The sequence below is a fragment of the Penicillium manginii genome (assembly GCF_028828005.1).
Source record: "Penicillium manginii strain IBT 31320 chromosome Unknown utg000004l:1.0-7231830.0:1.0-7236170.0, whole genome shotgun sequence".
Taxonomy (NCBI): domain Eukaryota; kingdom Fungi; phylum Ascomycota; class Eurotiomycetes; order Eurotiales; family Aspergillaceae; genus Penicillium; species Penicillium manginii.
In genome coordinates this window covers 7,185,250-7,205,570 of record NW_026643105.1, presented here as the reverse complement: position 1 = coordinate 7,205,570, position 20,321 = coordinate 7,185,250, and the positions used below count along the sequence as shown (strand labels likewise).

Sequence of the window (20,321 nt, the reverse complement as noted above, 5' to 3'; positions counted from 1 at the left end):
CTCAACGGTGGCCCCGGTGGTGGAATATGCCTCCAATATCTGGATGCACACTTTCAAGAAGGAAAATATCGGGCCGATTAACGGATTATAAAGAATAGGAGTGCAAACGAATATCGGGTTATTCCTTGTAGTTGCGACCAGCGTAGCGGAAGTGGAGGCTTACATTTTTATGGTGTAACAACGGCTCTAGAGACGAGCTGTGAAGATGTGGACAGATATTCACACCCTAGCAATAACCAATCCTCTCCGCAGGAGTATAGCTTATATTAAGAAATTCACAAGATACTACTGTTCTCTATTCTATCAGATTGCAAACACGCAAAAAAATATTAAGATAGAAAAACTAGAAACTATTGATCTATTTATATTGGGACTATAGGAGGAACGGTTGCATAGTATAGTAAGAGTTATACTTTACTAGAGATAGGTACTAAAGCAGGAGGAGTCATACAGATCAAAGTCAGCAGTTTAGCGTCGAATAATATGGTAGGATTTAACGTAATGATTGAGAAGCAGCTACTTTGGTATTGAAGACCGGGGCTGGAAACTTTCTCTGTCACACTAGGTACAAAAACAAGCAGACTCTATACTCTAATAAACTAATATAAGTAGTATATATACTAAGCACACTACGGTAACTAAAATAGTATAGGGTCACACTACTCACAAAAAATAAAGCAGTAACGCTCACACTAAAGAATCCTCGATAGCAGTTAGGCTAGGAACATATTTACCAGATATATAGGTTGATTAAAAGGCTACGGAGACACAGAAACTAGATAGATATCTACTAAACTCTGAATAGCAAGAATAATTAACTGTTAGGCCTTACAAGAGAGCAGGCCCGTGTTACAACATAAGACACTACCCCGCGAGCATATATCCCTTGAATCAAGTTGACCACCCTAAACATCGCACGATCCTGAGTAGCCACTAGAAAATTCCTACTCAAAAGATTAGACACGCTAAAAGGGTAGATGTAGTATCACCAGGGAAATACGCCCAGAAGCTATATGATCGATTATTGTGGAATGAAGTAACTGTACTAGCTTAACTCCTGGCTAAAATGGCTATACATAATAGACATCTTTATCAAATTAATATAGCACCGACGAATCAATATAATTAAATACAATTACAAGAGACTAAAGAATACTTTATCTTTCAATATTAGAAGGGGACTATATACTAGACAGAAATATTACAGGATAACCCACACCTACCAAGAAAGTATTTTCTTCTTGCTAAATAGGAGATTACCTTACATTAATTAGAACTAGAAACTGAACCTAGAAGTAGTACAAGCCTTAATATAGTTTGTAGTAGCCTCGGGCTGACTTGACCCCACTTCAATATCTCAACTAACACAAATTAATCCTACCCCGACCCTAATACAACCCTTACCAACTACCTTGTACCAGGGACGGTAGACGTACTTTAATTACGAAGGATGGGATGTTGAACACTCGGAGAATAGTCTCCAAGCAAGTCTACTAACTTAACACTAACCCGCAAGGACTCGCTAAGATATTGACATCTGAGATGAAAGATACTGAAAGAAATCTTGTATGGCCTTAGGGGTGGCACAGACTTAACTAAAGCATGAATATTTAATCATTAATAGTCCTTTCGGTTCAGCCGCCGGGGGTTAATGGATTTGTGCGTGGGTACAGTACCTTATCCTGCAAAACCAATTCGGTACTTTGACCTTGTCCCACGATACACAAGACAACGCAAACATTCAGCTCAATGCAGTTCTGGCCCAAAATAACCCATTTCACTTGGAATTGCTATTTACAAATGAGAGAACTTCTATGCCGGTAACATTTAGTTTAAACAGTCGAATCGCGTACGATGCTTATCGATATAGTCTGCCTCCCAGCCAAAAATCAACGAAGATCAATCTTCATTAGTAGAGCCTTTCTAGATGATCCTACAAGCCCAATCAAAGCTCGAGCGGGACAATCCAAACTTTCCTTCTAGGCATCCCAGATTTGGGGACTCTACGGACGATTGTGGGAGTCCTGCATGTCGAATCATGATAGCAGTGGGAAGCTAGGTGAAACCAACGAGGAGCTGAAAAGAGATAACGCACGGTAGGAGAACGAAAAATAGTTGCTGCTGGCTCGTCATAACTAGCAGTTATCTCAGTTTGACAATCCGAACCATGCATTTGAGGCGTCTCGAGAGCGACTGATCAGCATTTTCAATGATTGGGAGCAGTGCTCAGATGGCCACGTAGTTATTCCGTTCTTTTCTTTTCTTTTAAGCACTGACTAGCCGCTGACTTGATACAGCTTTTACAGTATTTCGATATAGCGCTAATCAGTCTGATGTGTCCCTAGGATGTGCGGAATTATTTCGGGCTTTTTGCGATCTGGGGCATGTGGGTGCAAAAGGTGGAGTGAGCACCCTGTTCTCCTTGACTGCTCGGAGAGCACTTCGCGAATAGTGGGGGGTGGGGTTGGATATAACCAAAACAGTATTTTGTAAGTAGCTACAATGTACGAAATGATCTATTCGATCTATGCATGAACCGATCATGGGTGATGAGCTCAGTGCTCAATATGACCACTAACGAAGGCACGGAGCATTCACATCGTTTGCCGTATCGTGCAGGGAAGGGTGTGTATTGCTATTAGAGTTGTCTATGTGTTTCTGAAGCTGGGGGCTACGAGCAGTCCGCATGGCCTGTAGAAAAAGCTTCGTACTCGTGGAGTGCAGCATTAGTAATTTTCGGTCTTCCTGCCAAAATTCAACTCCAGAACCTTATGGTTATTCCCCTGAACTATGTAGCAGTGAGGCTTTCGCAGTATCTCGGTACTACTGCATTAATAAGCTTGTTTAATTATTGTGAATGCTGTCGATATGATAAAGTTACTCCTTCTTTCATCTAATGGACTTTGATTATAAAGCTGAGCTGTACTCTCCAGAAAACACGGCGCAAATCCTGCCTATTATTTGTGATTCAAAATTCAATATACAGGTACTGGTATGTATATCGCCATCCCGTACAACACGATTTTTCAATATAATTCTATACTTGAAACATGCATCAGCAAAATGTAGATTATCTTATCTAGAAGGAGGGATATAGAAAGAGTCTCTGTGTGTCAAGGTGGAGAGACAGCTTTTGATCCAACCCGTAACGTGTATTGAGATTCCGAATGATGTGTATTGTTTTTGGCTTGGTATCTAGTGAGCTAATTTCTAGTCACGAAAGCCGACCGGGCTAGCAAATTCAACTCTTTTCGTGCGTAACGTGAATCGAGGTTGAAGTTCTTGATGAATGTAACTCCTGAATCAGTAAAATATAGTCTATATGCACTTCATCATCAATGAATTGAGTCAACAAAAATTTTATTACTATTGATAAGAGTGAAAAAAGAAACTCCTGTAGGGGAAGTTAAAACCAAGTTGGATTGAAAAAATAATTACGTCTTGTGGAGCCTTCACCGTTTACTCAACCGTTGAAATGGTGATGATCCCGTATCTCTGAAGGAATATTTTACCACAAATATTGTGGCGAATTGGATCACAATTATATCTCTATTTCAGATAGTACTTGTTAAGCGTCCATTCTTTGAAAATGACCTGAGAACATTCTCAATAATTATTAAGCCATATATATTCATTCACTATTTTTTAAGAACCCATAACAATGAAATTTCAAGATTGCTTACCGTCAGAAGCTCATATAGCTATTCTTTCATCATGTTGAACATCGGGAGAAGCTGGACAGGGGTGTGCAAACACCAGACATAGATTGAGAAAGTCCTTCCGGCGAGCCTCAGAGTACAAGCGACAATAGAGAAGTTTCTAATACTATGAGCATTCGAATAAGAAATGTTATAATTTATAACAACAGCTCCATTATTTTTTTTCCCTATAGATCAATGTCTGACACAAGCGGATAAGCAGCATCAGAATCCAAGCCTCGCTATCACCTCCGTTTAGATATTATATAGCAAGATTCTGATTCAGGCATATCATTTAGAGGTCACCCAAGATTGGGCGCTGTAGCACAATGAATGTCCCTGAAAATCCACATTGATATAATCCAAGAATTTTAGGAACACCTAGTAGGCAAATGTAAGTATACAGTAGCCAGTGCGATAAAATGCATAAGTTCAACACAGATAACAGAGGGTGCCATATCTCTCTATCTCGGCCTTAGGTGGAGTCAAATACGAGGTAACCTATTGCACGGGCCAAAAAGGTTTATATGTCAGGTTTACAGGTATGCATGTATTTTGCCGTAAAAAGAAAGGGTAACGTTATAAAAAATGTGCGACTAATCATCATGACCAATCAGCAATATATAATAAACTGCAATTAATCTATCGTTCGAAATATTTTAACATAAGACAAGGCCAATTATTACTGTCTATCCTCTAATCCTGGAAGAGTATTTACATGTATGAATATACTACATATTGGAATAGAGATTCTGCTCTCGACGTCGGAGTCATATAATTAGAGCTTTAGTAACAAGTTATCTACTTACAGGGAGATATTTAGTTTGTCTTATAGTATTCTAGGAATACACATACCTATTAAGTATTATGATTTGGTCTTTTTCTTTCCTATAGTAGTAGCGATATCAGTGTACTCCTTATGATGACTTGGATATTTTAGGAGATTATATTTTAGTGGTTATTAGCTTATCTACTCGCCTGCATACTGTGTGTGGTGGTTTTGTCTCTGTACGATCGACCTGCCTCCTTGAAAGACTGCTAGCAAGCATTCCCATCTTTCAATATGCATTTCTATCGTATTATTAGATAACATTTGTATTTTAGTAGTAGCACTCTTCTTCTTTATTCTAAGATTACTTTCTCTTCTAAATTCTTCTCCTTATAAGTGCTTCCCCTTTTCTTCTTCCCCTTTTTAACTTTCCCCCCTTCTCTACTAATCTTAAATATCTTGTTGATGCGTGCTAATCTTCTCTGCAGTAATAACGCGTGATCTTTGTTGATTTTCTCAAGTTTGTAAGATTTTGTACTCTAATTTATTTTATAAATAGGCCTAGAATATAGTATCTTAGCAGAATATTGCATTCTTAAAGATACTATCAAAAATCGTACTAATTTATAATACTGTATCTACATAAAATTGTTGTAGAGTGGGTATATTTTGAGCGTAATTCTAGATTGGCGGGAACCGAGAAGGTATTTTAATAAAAGATTTCTAGAGTTTCAGATAATTCAAAATTAATATATATTATTATCATATATAATAGTAAATCCCAAGATTTAAATGAGAGATAGCATTACTATAAACTTAGAACTTATTAAAATTCCCAGAGTAATTACATAATAAAAGATACTTATAGTTGGAAGAGAAAGAATTACTTATATTAACGTGTTTCACCACCGAGCCGCCACCACCACCGAGCCGCCACCACCACCGAGCCGCCACCACCTCAAAAAAATCGCGTCGCGTGTAGCACCTCCATCTTTAAACCACCACTATGCCACCAATTCGTACCGGATGAACGCGCAAACTCATTGAGCAAGAAGGCAGGATCGAACTTGCTATACAGGCGCTAAGAAACAAGAAAATAGCTTCTATTACTGAAGCTGTGTGTGTTTATGAGGTACCTCGTACAACATTACGCGACTGCGTTAAGGGGATCGGTTATCGTAACACCACTTACGCAAATTGCTCAAAATTGGACAAAATCGAAGAGGATTCGCTTGAGTGATGGATATTGGATCTAGATATGCGTGGTAAGGCCTCTACCTTAGCTATGGTAAAAGAGATGGCCAATATTCTACTTACGTAGCGCTCTATTAATACCCCTCCCTTACCAATCAGCAAAAATTGGATATCTCAGTTTGTTGCACACCGTGAGAAGCTAAAAACCCGGTTTTCACGTCGTTACACCGCTCAGTATGCATTATGTGAAGATCTGGAGCTTATTCGTGAGTGGTTCGATTAATATCGCAACATTATTGCTAAATATGGTATCCTTGATAACGATATCTATAACTTTAATAAAACTGGCTTTGTAATAGGGATTACTAGTACTTCAAAAGTAATTACTAGTCGGGAGTAGCAGAGAAAAAGAAAAGTTGTATAGCCTAGTAACCGGGAGTGGGTTACTATAATTGAGTGTATCTATTTGGATGGTGTTCTACCTCCAACAATCATTTTTAAAGCTAAGGTTTTTATATCTACTTGGTGCAGTATTGTCCTAGATAACTGGTGCTTTAAGGTCAGTAATAATAGATAGACTACTAATCAAATTGGTATTTTATAGCTTGAAAATTCCTTTATCCTATACGTTAAGAAGCGTCAATATAGTGCCTGGTCTCTCCTAGTCATGGATAGCTATAGGAGTTATCTTACCCCTTAATTTAATGCTCTATGTATAGAAAGTAATATTGTGCCAATCTGTATACTATCTTATTTATTGTATCTATTACAATCTCTTGATATAGGTTGTTTTGGTGTATTAAAGTACTTCTATGGTCAGACTGTATAAGATCTTGCCCGTATGGGCTCTACAGATATTAAAAAGCTCGATTTTCTTTATCTGTACCCTGTAATACATACAGCAATATACACAACCTCTACAATTGCTAGCAGTTTTATGGTATTGGGTATTATTCTATATACGTCTGAGGTAGTACTTTCAAAACTTGAGGTTCATCCCCGTTACCTACACTACCACTATTACGTGGTAGTACTAGTAGTCATGAATTTATACCTCATACACCATCAAAAGCTATCAATTTTCGACGCTAGGCAGCATCAATCAAGTGATTACTAGAGTATCGAGATATTTCACCCAATAGCGATATATATCAGCAATTGGAGCAGACTACCAAAGGTGCACAATTACTTGCTAATCAGCTTGTAATACTGACGACTACATATGAGCGTGTAATGGCAGAGAATGGACGAAAGCAGCGAAAAAAGGCCTTACCTAATAAGCAATTGGTATACGAAGGTGGAATAACTGCCGAAGAGATGCAATTACGTCTACAAATTGAGCATGAGCACCAAATGGCAATACCCCCGGTGCCACGGCGTGCTCCGGCAGCTACAGAGACGACGACTAGGAGGCCTGTACAGCGCTGTACTAATTGCAGAGAGCCAGGGCACAAGCGGAATAGGTGCCCGGTTGTGAATAGTGCTTAGTTTTTGCAATATATTATATGGTGGTTGTGTAATATTCAATATATATCGTTGTAATGTAGGTGGGGTGGCGGCTCGGTGGTGGTGGCGGTTCGGTGGTGAAACACGTTAAGGGTAGTAGGATGAGTTTTACCGGTATATTAAACATTCTGACTACCCTACAGTTAAGCTTACTATACTAGGTCCCTTAGGATAGAGTAAGATACAATGAGATCATGTTTTTCCAAAAGGTTTTTAGATGGTGTAATATAGTAAAGTAGTAGTTTTGACATTTTGAGCTTAGAAAGTGACAGCAACCATCCAAATCTTTCTACGCTCAACAAGGCAGTTTGTTCTCTGAAAACATCTACTTCTGTAATAAGATAACAGGCTTCACATATCAGCAGCTGAGACGGTGGGAAAATGTCTTCAGCAACATCAAATGGAGATCATAGAGCTTTTTCGCCCTTTCAATAGGCGACAGAGACAATAAAGATGGGGAAAGAGAGCTTTTTCGTCTTTGGTCGGTTGATAGATTTTCTCCAAAAAGCTTTTGGGCAGTAACCTGGGCTTTAGGACGTCATCCCCTGCGTAGGTCGCTGGATATGAACGAGATTCGAAGCTGGAGTGGAAACAAAATGTCTTTAATGAAGATTCTCCTTGCACTTGCGCCTCTTATTCGAAGCTGAGACAAATACTGATCTTCTGCAAAGACATTGGGCCAAAGCTTCCTGCTCATCAATGTATCGAATAATGCTGCAGTTACTCAATAAGTCCAGTATTGTAGAAGGGAAGTTTCGGAAATCAAAATCAGGCAGAGAGGAAAGAGACACCTTTAATTCTCGTGGGTCGATCAACCGCAAGGGATAGCTCGTGCCGAGGGATACAATCTTGCTCTGACTGTAAATAGCCCACCAGATTCGTTTTCGTAGACCATCATTCTAAATGCTTCCAGCATCAGCAAGGTCTTCACAGTGGAGCCCATGTTTGAAGGCGAGAGAAAGACTAGACTCAATCCAACGCAATGATTTTTTGTGGCACTTGCTTTTTTGATGACAATTCGATATCATGGTCAAAGCCTGAATCACAATGAAGGGGTCTTGCTGGCAATCAAAGTCATAAAACAGCTGGATCAGAATGGTCAGGTGGAACAGGTATCTATCGAGCTCTAAAGGGGCACCCACTCGGGCTTTATCAAAAGTAATAATAATAATAATCATGTGCCTCGCCGCGGCTTGTGAAACCAGCTGCTTCTAAATCAAGAATATCGATAAATGCAACTCCAGAGAACAGAATGCATTGGAAGGGTAGCCGGCTTATAGCAGTCGGCGGGAGAAGCTCCCCAAAAGCTCATGGAGATTTACAATTGGCATATAACCATAAGCTAATTGTAGATATGCCGTAAGCAGCTGTCGTAGCAGATCGGGCGGGGGGACTTCAAAGGCACCCTTTCTGTTGAGATAAGACAGCTCGGTGTTTTGCAGGTTGCTTGGCACGGCCTTGAAACAGGGAAACAAAGGCTCGGATCTATCAAATATGTCACTTTTTTGGTCAAAAACTGTCGAGCTGGATTTTTGCCATGTTACGATGCAATTCGTATTCACATCGGAATTCGCTCGATAGGCTAATTTTCAAGAACAATCAGTTCTGCCAAGCCAATGTGCAGTGCGCAGGTGGATGCGACGCCCAAATCGGAAAAGTAAAAAATGGCCATTTTACTCACAAGACCTCGAGCTGTCCAAACTATTGCTTGGGTTTTCACCTCTCACCAGTGGCTCCGCAGTTTCACATTTTTTAACAAATCTATACCTAGAAATTTTCCTTTATGTCAATACATATGAATGTCCCGCTTGAATGGCCATTCTTACCGTCTTCTCCGATATTAGGGTACAGAGCATTTTGTCCCATCCATCCGACAATTTGTGCAAGGCGGATCGCGAAAAGAAACATCACATCGAACTTTTCTTTCCTGGCAGACCTTGCAGACATAGGATGCTCTCTGCTTTCTTCGCGTGTAAATGGACGTCCCCAAGAGCGAGGTCGTGTTGGTTTCGCCGATTTCACACAGCTTTCTTACAACTACCAGAATGGAGTAAGATACGGAAATATTGGGAGGACAGGGATTTGGGGTCCAACTCAAGGATAGGTGGTTTCCTGAGTAAATATGCTCCGGACCATGTTGGGGGGGGCTTCTAGTACCCAGGTGTGGGATGGGCGGATGGCGGTCCCAGGTGGAATTAGGGGCGGAGGTAGCTAGGTAGTACTAGTCTACCTAGTCTGAGGGGGAAATTGACCAGGTGCAAAGGTAGTACCCTAATAGAGTTCTCATTCTTTGTGTTTGACCAGTTCGACGTTTATCTTGAACAGAGCACCTGCTCGTGTTGGTCTGACAAATATTTTTCAAATCACTAGATCCGAGTCCAATTAAGTCTCCCAAGACAAAGCCAGGCGCCCCCTGGGTGTCAAGGTACAGATAATTATTGGCAACCAACTTGAACATTCGGTCCACTCGCCATATCAGAATAGTAATTTAGGACAGGGCAATGTGAACATTCCAGAGATGGGCAGCCACACTTGGCTGCGCCAAGCCTCACCTCCCTCGAGCTTCAGACCGAAAATACCTAGGTATGTTTATCAACCATGGTATCGCAATGCGGAAGCATTATTACTAATATCTCGCCTTGATTGCCGACTTCCGGGGACGGCGAGGTACAGCACGTGGACGGTAACTCCGGTGTCCCCGGCCTATGCCGGCCAGTGTTTTGGACAATAGAGGATCACTGGGAACGTATAGTTGGTCTCAATGACTCCCTGATGCCTTTTTTGCTTGAGGAGCCAGGTCTTAATTGGGAATTCGGTGGATCAATTTTGGAAATATCATCTGCTTTGAATCTGCCAGTGATTTTTCATGCCCAGGTGCTATATAAATTCGGGCGAAAATAGTGCATACCCGGGCCCGGGGTGATAATAGTACCAGTAGGGTGTTCCAACGTCGATTGTCCCCAGATGGAACGTAAAGGCGTAGTACTAGAGTTAGAATGTCGTTAACGTCATACTAGTAGTACTACTCGGATAGCGGCAGCTTTGATATATCCGGGCGTTAAATCCGCACTCCGAACCAATTGGGCCGGAAGGCTCTGCGCATAAGTGCTTTTAAGATATTCTCCTCCCTCCTGGGCTCACAAAATTCCAGCCTGAGTCGCCTCCAAGGCTTTTGTCAATTTTCACCGTTGCAAGATATATTTCTCGTTTTTAAGAATACGATGGCTTCTTCAACCGACCGGATCCTCACCGAGGCACGGATCAAATCCCTCCTTGTGCGTGAGCGCTATTACAGGGATACTTGTCAGTGGAAAAATCTACGGGATTCCTACCACCCCGATGCTTCGAAAACACGTATCGACATCACTTGGTAAGATTTTTTTCATAATCAACTATTTTTGCCATGATCCTGAGATGGCTTCCAGGTTCCAGGGAGACATCGATGGATTCGTCGCCGGATCCGAAGGCATGGTCAGTGGTGGTACAAATGCCATTCATACAATATGCCCCGTGGAGATCCATCTCAACGGCAAAAAGGCTCTCACCGAATCAACAGGCTCAATTTCAATCCGCCTTCAACATGGCGGGGAGCTTTTTGAGTGCATATCTTACAATCGATTTATCTCCCGGCTCGAATTTGTCGGGGAGGAATGGAAGCTACTGTCCTTGGAGGCAATCTATATCCGCGACTTCATTACCCCTGTAATCCCGGGAAGAACAGCCAGCTTCGACCTCCCCGAAAATACCAGGGAAAGCTACAAATGTATATCTTGGGTTCTGGCGCAAAAGGGATTTACTATCAAGCAGGATCTGCCCGGAGCCGATGACCCCACTTGCTGTGAACGATTCATGCAGGCCAATTTCATGTGGTTAAGTAAATAAAGCTTAGGTAGAACTTGAAAAGGGTGATTTCTATTTATGAGATACTCTATATACTTAAATGGATTTGACTTAAAACTGCCGGTACGGGCTGTTGGAGTTCCCGAATGCCGATATTTTCCCTCTAGTTCAGAGCTTAGCCCGGAGAATTGCTGCTTTTGGTCGGCCCGAGCGGAGCCGGCCAATCTTTTCAAGGTAATCTATACAAGCCCTGGTGCCCAGGTGCTTGGAACAAAAAGTGTGCGGCCCACATAGTACACCGCGGGTCCTCGAGTCTGACCCAGTCTAGACAATTGCCGACCTTTCATATAATGTCATAAATGCGAAAATGTTTCCGGGATAAGTCCGTACGGACTTGACAATGCCAAATCCCAGTTCCTCGTCACTGCAGGTCCTGGCGCTATGCCAACCCAGCCTACGTTCAAACACTCTCATACCTAGGTATTAACTACTTGTCCGCAACTACGACTACCTACCCGCACTCACTACAAGACCCCCGTGCACAGTGACCAATACACAGCTATCGGAGCCCGACAAACATTATGATACCGGGCCTCCAACGCCGCATGATGGGGATGGAAGCAGGAGCACCCACGGGCGGGGGCAGGGAGGCGTGGCGGCGGCGGCGTACACGCATGTAAGACAGCATGCGCAAGACAGACAACTGACAACTGGCGAGTTTACGAGGACATATTGGTGCAAACGAGTGCAATAGGATGACATGTACGGCATTTTCTGTATATAAATCACCTCTGTGGCGAGCTGTGGCGGCCGTCAGCGACACCGGAAGAGCCCTTCAGGAGCTGATGAACGGTGTATAATGCAACTCTCTCTCTCTCACACTTGTCCGCAACGCTGGTTTGGGGAATATAAACGTCTCGATAGGCTGGAGTGCTAAATACGTGAGTTTGAGGAAGCGGGAATGAATCGCTAGATACTACCTTATCGCCATTTGATTATCCGGCTTTCAGCTATAGAGAAATCGATTGAAAACATCCCAACCTGTAAGAATCTGGTAAAAATAGGTATAAGAATTGACACGATGGCCACATGAACAGTTCGTAACCCACCTGGACTCATGAAAGTTCCGTTTTGAAGGGACCATGTTTCAAAATTCTCAGAACTCAAAGTACAACATACAAAATATAAGGTGAACGGTTTATCATTAGTTCTTTTCAACGCAAGTTTATCAACGGTGCTTCACCAATTTAGGGCCATTTTGCTAGAGGAACAGCCGAGAGTGCAGTCCTAATTGGATCCGCACCCGCTGTGAAGGAGGCTCAAACTTGTTTAGAGTTGACATATTCCATACATCGATCCTTTTGAAAGGAAAAGTAAACCTTCCAAGGTTCTTCATTTCCCACCTGACGAAGTTTCATGATCGTAAAACAGAAACTCATCAAGTGCAAGACCTGCAGGGTCCATTGGAAGAGACAAGGCTTTCTGGGTGATCATCACCTCCAGAAGTGCCGGGCCAGGACTTTCCAGCAGCCACTTCAGCTTTTCATCCACCTCAGAGGCACTCAAACACCGTTCAGCCTGTACACCCATGGCTCGAGATGCTTCGACAAGGTCCGGATTGCGGTGATGGCTGTGACAAAAGCGATCCTTATAATATACTGACTGTAGATGTGTGACCATATGCGAGGACTCGAATATTGAAATACTGTAAGTATTTTGACGAAGAGTAACAAAACTGAGGAAAAAAGAAGAGAGAGAGAGCTCTCATTGCAACTATCGTACATGAACTGGTGCCTGCGCACGTGACCCGAAGGTCAATATGATCAGGTGACGTCCTGGTTCGTCACACCATACCCTGTTCCTCATTGTTGAGGACGATCGTCTTCACGCCGATATTGAATTGGTTTGCTGTAGATAACTCGCTTAGAACCATATTGAACGAGGCATCGCCATCAATATCGATCACAAGCGCATCTGGCCGCGCTAACTGGGCACCGATGGCTGCAGGAAGTCCGTACCCCATTGTCCCCAGGCCCCCTGAGGTGATCGTCGTTCGAGGGTGTTGCCATCGAAAATTACTGGAGGCACAGGATAGGGATACTCGCAGAGAGACTGAGGATGGTGGTGACATGAAGATGCTATGGAGAGAAGCTATCTACATGGCAGGCACGGTGGGCACTGGCTGACTCAGCAACCTGGGGCCTGAGCCCCTAGGCCTCAGTAAAAAAGAATGTTGTGCGGTCCACATCTGATGTTGACCAACGCCAGTGGTGATGGTCGTGCGATCTTTTACCGGATGGACAAGTTCGTTCAGCCGTTCGATAAAGGCCTGTGGCTGGACTAGCCCATCAGTATTATCTTTCGGATATAATGACCACGCATAACGGTTCTTCCACTGGGAAATCTGATCAAGCCATTCTGGACGCTCCGTATCTTTGATAAAAGGCATCAGTATTTCAACTTTAGCTGCACAGTCTCCCACCACAGCTTCTGTCGCCTCTACGATTTTGTTGATATTTTTAGGCGTGATTTCAAAGTGAAGAATTCCACCACGGCCTTGATCAGCGGCCTCTTTGGTCACACGATGATCAAATCGGCTTCCTGCACAGCCTTGTTCGCAGATTCCGATCCGTGCAGTCCTAAAATGTGTAATGCTTTAGGGTCTTCTTCATCGAATGGCCCTAGCCCCTGAAGACTTGTTGTTACTGGAATAGAAGCCTTTTCAGCTAGCTCTTTTAGAAGTTGTGGCCCTCTTCGACTGGCTAGTATTCCTTGATCAACGTATAAAACTGGCCTTTGTGCGATATTGATCAACTCAGCTGCGCGTTTAATGGTGGATATCAATTTTGTTGAGGACGTTAAGAGTATTCGAAACTGAAGGGAGCATATCGGATCTCTGAATATGTTTTCTCAGAATACCAGCAGTGATGTCTATGGGTAATTCAACCAGAATTGGCCCCGGACGACCACTTGTTGCGATATCAAATGCTTGTTTGATGCACCTAGGTAGCTGGGCGATTTCCCTCATGGCAACATTCCATTTTGTACATGGCATTGACATTCCAAGAATATCTGCCTCCTGAAAACCATCCAGGCCAATAGAGCTTGTGGCGACTTGTCCGGAAAAGACCACCAGAGGCGTTCCATCTGCCAAAGCGTCCGTTATAGGCGTAATCAAAGCCATTCAAGCTTTTCGAACATTACTCGTGAACTGAGAGAGAAGACGGGGCATTCTAGCCAAAAGTCTCCGAAGCGGAGTTCCTCCCATGACAAAGGAGACTTGAGTCAGTTATTTGAGTTACTTGCTGTTTCACTCGTCTGTGAAGAGTAGAGGCGCCACTAGCTTTCAAAGGCTAACAGGATACCCCGGAATCTTTAAAGAGAACACATATGGCCGCGAACCTATATCGGGTCGTGTAAAGCATCGATAGACTTTTCTGGTTCCATGAGCCGAATTGAATCGGTAACTTACTCATAGTACACACGCTGCGGGGCGGTTCTTTTGACAACGCCCTCGGCAAGCGTCGTCATCTTTTCATGTCTTACTCCAAGGCTGGCTTGCGTCGGGGTATTTCAATTGAAAACTCATACAAACTTGGAAAATACGGGATGTTATTGTGTTTTTGGATTCATCAAGCTACTATATAGAAGTCAAAAGATGTCTATCAAAACATCTGCATCTAGAGAGACAAATTGTCTTTTTGAGCCATGCGCGGAAACTGGGCTTCTCTTAAATATGATCCAAATATTTACAAGGGAAGTCGCAAAAAGAAGATTCCTCCGACTACTAGCACTCAGCTTTCATGAGTGGCCATGCGACTTGCGGAGTTGGACTAACAACCTGATATTTGCATATTCTGGGCCCCGACTGTTGTTCTATGATTTTCATCCGAGCCACAAACTCCGTGTTTATCTGTGCTCCATCCAGTGTCTCCACCTTCAAATCTCCGATTAAAAAGAGATCAGTACCATCCGCGTCATTTGTATATGTCTTCAATATACTATGCTGTCGACTCTTCACCGTCGTCCAGGCACCCTTTCTGGATTGTGATATTTCTGAACCCGGGCTTTAGTGAACGAGATTGAGAAAAAGCTCCGGAAATGTGATCTTACCGGCAGCCCCTTGGAACATGGCATTCGCCGTCACCATCAAGCCATCCTGGGTAAAGATCTCATCCGCTATGGTCTGCCCTACTTCTTCCGAGTTGGTGTCTACCAAAGCGAAGAAGCGGTGTACAAGTTGTTTCACCTCCGGTGAAGGCTGAAGAATTGGCCACATCGCTGAATTGATTGAATAGCCCGAAGATGTTGTTTGAATGACCAAACGGGACTGTAAGGCGAGGCAGTCCGAGGGAGCGAAAACTAATTCTTAAATACTAGACTCGGCTGATCGCTCAGTCAGCCTAACTCCTTCCCTCTACTCGGAATGAAACCGAACCGCAGGGATTAGATCCTTTGGTTTAAAAGGGCAAAGCCAATCGTAAGTGTTACGCGCAACCTTTTCACAGTCCCTGAGCCAAAAAGAAATTCAATCATCGTGTTATCCGCAAAAGACTATCCGTAAAATGAGGATATTGTCCGACTCCGATCTCGGCCTATTCATGCCACGCTTTGCCGTTTTCTTTCGGAAGTACTGGTCACTTCAATTGCATTCTACGGACTGTTGAAAACAATAGTTAAGCACTATGAAAATGGGAGTAACCGCTCGGAACGCGTTCTTCCCGGCCGGAGATTGCCAATCCTCAAGCTCTCTGAAATGAGGTTATCCGTTTCTAACCGAAAGGTAGATCATTTGTTAGGAGACTTGGAGTATGAAATGCAAATCGAACCATGGAATATTGATCGACTCATATACTCGATTCAATTGAGTCTTTCTCGTAGCTGAGCCAATATCGATAAAAATGACTGCTCGTCACGTATCCTCTGTTGGATTATCAGTTCTCAAGACGCGCTACTATGGAACAGCTGCCAAACCGCGTCGCCTCAACGTCCCGATCAACTTTAAAACTACACCGTTGCTGCATCATTCTCCAAGTACACTCCAGAACAATGGGATTCCAGGTGAAGGGCCGTTTAAGCGACTTAATCTTTGCCAGGCAGTGAATTCTTCCTTAGCGACCGCACTGCGTTCATCCAGAGATGTCCTTTGCTTCGGTGAGGATGTTGCTTTTGGAGGGGTCTTTCGCTGCACAAGTGGGCTTCAAAACGAGTTTGGACCCGAGCGAGTCTTCAATACCCCTTTGACGGAGCAAGGCATTGTCGGAGCCGCTATTGGTGCGGCGGCGGAAGGACGGAAGCCAGTTGTCGAGATCCAGTTCGCCGATTATGTCTTCCCTGCATTTGATCAGATCGTCAATGAAGCCAGCAAATTCCGCTACCGAGAGGGTGCGACCGGAAGCAACCTTGGAGGAATGGTCATCAGAATGCCCTGCGGAGGTGTCGGTCATGGTGCATTGTAAGTCTCTCATATATCTTTTAGCACGTAAATCTGGACTAGCTGAAGTCTAATATTAATTTCTCACGATGCGTACTAGGTATCACACTCAATCCCCAGAGAGCCTGTTTTGCCACATTCCAGGATTCAAAGTGGTGATGCCGCGGTCGCCCTCTCAGGCAAAGGGTCTTCTTCTATCTGCGATTCTCGAATCCAAAGACCCTGTGATATTTCTAGAGCCTAAGATCCTCTATCGCGCTGCCGTTGAGGAGGTACCGGAGAGCTCTTACAAACTACCCCTAAGCAAAGCTGAAGTCCTCAAACAAGGCACCGATCTCACAATTATTTCATATGGTCGACCTCTCTATACCTGCCAGGCTGCGATTGAAGCTGCCGAGAAGGATATGCCGGGTGTCTCAATAGAGTTGATCGACTTGCGAACGATATATCCCTGGGACAGAGATACCGTGATTGAAAGTGTCAAGAAAACCGGGCGAGCTATGATTGTTCATGAAAGTATGGTCAATTTTGGCGTTGGTGCAGAGGTTGCGTCGACAATACAGGAAAAGGCATTCTATCATCTGCACGCTCCCATCAAGCGGGTTGCTGGTTGGACGACTCACACTGGACTAATCTGGGAAAAGTATATTCTTCCTGATATTACCAGTAAGTTTCCAAGGTTCCCTGGAACTTGAACAATTTCCAAGTTGTTTCTGATCAGCCAATTAATACGTTGGATTTCTACAGGGGTTTACGATGCCATCGAGGAGACAGTGAAAGTTTGATTATTGATTGGAGAACTATTTCTCCCGAATTGGAAGGAAAAATATCGTGTACCTATGTTGTCGAGATTCTTTCTGAGATTTAGGGAATGGTTGATTTCTTCTTGGTTGATACCCCGTGAAAATTTGACTCGGAGCTTTCAGCATAAGACCGTGAATGAGATTCTCAGGTGGAACATGGCATAGTAGTATTGCATTGGCTCCCCAGGTCATCATGTTGCCCTTTATTATTATTCTCTAAGCGTGCATCTCATTCAAATTCAGATAGCAGACCTAGGTGGAGAATGCTTAGCCACCAGTATCCCCATAGTATACCTAGGTAGTGGGTTAATGCAGTCAATATTAAAACATTAGGTTACAACTTGAAAGATGATTTTGGAATTCAGTGTTCCAGGTGTTCAAGTATGTCAAAGGCTGCTTTGAGCTAGTAGTGATGCCCCCCCCCCCCCAGGCAGTGTCAAATTTAATTAGATTCATGACTGACCCCCCTAGTACAAAAGAATAGCCTAGTACACATTCGCATAAACTTTTCAAATAATCAAAATATGTTTAGAAAATAACACAAAAACAAATAAACTCACTTCTTTAACCCTCAATCTCTCTCTGTGGGACGTTTGATGCTCAAACTGCGATTTCTCTGGCTTTAGTACCTAGGTACCACTAGTATACCTAGGTATCAGTATTTCCGTACTAGGAAAGACCACGAATCCCTTCTTCGTGGTCATTTATATCGTACTCTTCAGGATATTTCATCATCAGCCTGTATAGATCCCCTCTCTGCTCCTTTGCCTCCTCTGTCAGCTCGGCATACACATCATCGAAAATGCCCCTAAGCGCTGGCTTTTTCTCGTTTTCGGCAGCTACCAACTCCCGAAGAACAGCAGCTCTGGTTGTCTTTCGGAATTGCGTTTCCTTCTCGGAATCCCAAAGATCCTTCTTCTCCATCCACACCTTCAGCCGGAAGAGTGGATCGTTGCGAGCCTTCCAAGCCTCAACATCATCTCGATCACGATACGCAAAGCTGTCGTCGCTAGTGCTGTGATGAGATACTCGGTAGCTCATCATTTCAAGGAGAATTGGCCGCCCCCCCACCTTCCAGAGCCTTTCGTCGAGCTTCTTTAGTTGCTTCGTAGACAGCAAATATATCCGTTCCGTCGACTCGAATAGACTCAATACCGTAGCTCATGCCACGCACAGCCACCCCATCTCCGATATATTGCTCACTAGTAGGTGTTGAAATAGCGAATCCGTTATTTCGGCAGATGAAAATGACAGGGCATTCTTTCACGGCAGCTACATTAAGTGCTGCATGAAAATCCCCCTCGCTTGCGGCTCCCTCACCGAAGTAGGTCACCGCAACGTTACCAGGCTTGTCGGGGTTTTCCAGGGCGTCCATTTTTAGCGCGTATGCAGCACCAGTCGCATGTGGGATCTGTGTAGCCAGGGTTGATGCAACGGCATGCTAGAATTCATCATATAGTCAGAGGTCCCGTATTTTATATTGCGGTGAAAGAAGACTTACGATGTTGACCTTGTTCTTACCACTGTAATGCACCGGCATGTTTCGTCCCTTACCAGGATCGTTGCAGTTGGCGGTCAATTGGCTCATGAAATCTTTCAATTCAAAGCCACGCTGGAGGAAAACTCCGGTCTCCCGATATTGGCAAGTGATCACATCTTTAGCGCCCAGTGCGGCTGCGGAGCCAATCATGACAGCCTCTTCTCCGGCGGAGACCTATGACTCGTCAGTGTCAGGAAATCTGAGACAAATTTAAAAATATGTATATTTACCATGTAAAAACTGAGGCGGCCGTGTCTTTGGGCTTCGAACATGATGTTGTCCATAATATTGACTGTTGTTTCAAATAGTTAGAACGAGGTGTCGCAATGAAAACGTTTTTTCCACCCACCAGTTACCATGTTCTTGTACCATTCAAGGACCTGCTCGTCTGTGACATCCGGTGGTGCTCGGCTAGGGTCTGCTACTGAACTATGGGTGTCCATCACATGGTATGTTGCGATCGGGGTGACTTCCGCAGGTTTGAGAAAGTCCATCTTGCTAGTGAGGCGGCTATTAACTGCGCCCGGGAATGGCCTATAATACCTCCAATTAGAGACGACAGATTGAAAGAGATTTAAGATAATCCCTTACGAAGTATGGGGGGGGGCTTGAAGATGTTGTTGATTTTGCGCGCTTGGAAAAGGCCCCAGGGATGCGACTACCTCTCCGCAGACCTTGAGGTCCCCGAAACAAAGGCAGCATGCGCCCACTTATCGCCTTCTTCATAATGCAAAGCTCCGTTGGTCTTTTTTTTCGAATTTGAGAAAGGTAATATGCGAAGGAGAAAGAGTTTCGTCTTCAAACTTGTTGATAGGATTCGGATACTCTAGAGTAATGTGCCTCATAGCTAGGCAACTTCCGGACAAACTAGAGACAAGCCGAGCGACCAAAAGATAGTCAAGCGGTTATCATCGGCTGTATATCTAAAAACAACCGAAGATGTGGTTTGGTTCGGATGGTTTACAGGCGCGTCTATTACGGGGTATGCAAACGGTAGAAAACCTGGGGACCGAATCCATCGGGTTAGCCTCCGAGTTCGGAAGGTACAGGATCGGCTTCTAGATTGTGGTCACAATTATGATCCTATTCTTTCCTCGCTTATTCAAGGAGCAAGTTTCGATATCCGATATATGTACTCCATAGATAGTCGAATTTTATGTTTGCTGCTCTCCTTCTCCGTATTTTTCTACGTATTTCTTGATTCCCCATGTATTGAAGATACATCTTCCAAGGCTCGCTCTTTCACTGATCCAATAATCTTTTTAACAAACCAACAAAGACCCGAGGAGATGCGACTCGTCGTTCTTCAACACTCGGTGCACCCGGTGAACTTACCAAGGTGGCATCTTGCAGTGCCTCGTAGTGTTTGTGCCCGGGTGCCGAGGAGTGACTTCCATACAACGCTTTCACGAAAACAAATTAAGCCATATCTCCTCGCCGATATTGGTGAAGGTCAGTTACGCAAGTGGCCAAATATAGAGGACAATTTTTGATCAAATTAGGAATTGCGGAGTGCCGAATTGTTCAATGGTTTGTC

The 20,321-nt window shown here is 43.7% G+C and overlaps 5 protein-coding genes across 5 annotated transcripts; 2 read left to right on the top strand and 3 right to left on the bottom strand.

The window, feature by feature from the left end:
* Nucleotides 1-10,388: 10,388 nt before the first annotated feature.
* On the top strand, nt 10,389-11,049 carry N7533_006410 (uncharacterized protein; the record flags this gene model as incomplete). The annotated part of the gene is made up of 2 exons (XM_057103060.1): nt 10,389-10,537; nt 10,593-11,049. 2 exons carry the CDS (start codon nt 10,389-10,391, stop codon nt 11,047-11,049), a joined length of 606 nt encoding a protein of 201 aa, XP_056962690.1.
* A 1,350-nt stretch (nt 11,050-12,399) lies between these two features.
* Nucleotides 12,400-14,191, bottom strand: N7533_006409 (uncharacterized protein; the record flags this gene model as incomplete). Its single annotated transcript, XM_057103059.1, is given in 5 exon segments — nt 12,400-12,585; nt 12,884-12,994; nt 13,301-13,576; nt 13,591-13,881; nt 13,955-14,191. 5 exon segments carry the CDS (start codon nt 14,189-14,191, stop codon nt 12,400-12,402), a joined length of 1,101 nt encoding a protein of 366 aa, XP_056962689.1.
* Nucleotides 14,192-15,008: 817 nt separating this feature from the next.
* Nucleotides 15,009-15,286, bottom strand: N7533_006408 (uncharacterized protein; the record flags this gene model as incomplete). Its single annotated transcript, XM_057103058.1, has 2 exons — nt 15,009-15,043; nt 15,121-15,286. 2 exons carry the CDS (start codon nt 15,284-15,286, stop codon nt 15,009-15,011), a joined length of 201 nt encoding a protein of 66 aa, XP_056962688.1.
* A 622-nt stretch (nt 15,287-15,908) lies between these two features.
* Nucleotides 15,909-17,226, top strand: N7533_006407 (alpha-ketoacid dehydrogenase subunit beta; the record flags this gene model as incomplete). The annotated part of the gene is made up of 3 exons (XM_057103057.1): nt 15,909-16,462; nt 16,542-17,107; nt 17,189-17,226. The coding sequence occupies 3 exons, from the start codon at nt 15,909-15,911 to the stop codon at nt 17,224-17,226; spliced, it is 1,158 nt and encodes a 385-aa protein (XP_056962687.1).
* A 687-nt stretch (nt 17,227-17,913) lies between these two features.
* On the bottom strand, nt 17,914-19,278 carry N7533_006406 (thiamine pyrophosphate-dependent dehydrogenase E1 component subunit alpha; the record flags this gene model as incomplete). Its single annotated transcript, XM_057103056.1, has 5 exons — nt 17,914-18,348; nt 18,419-18,685; nt 18,746-18,958; nt 19,015-19,076; nt 19,134-19,278. 5 exons carry the CDS (start codon nt 19,276-19,278, stop codon nt 17,914-17,916), a joined length of 1,122 nt encoding a protein of 373 aa, XP_056962686.1.
* Nucleotides 19,279-20,321: the final 1,043 nt, after the last annotated feature.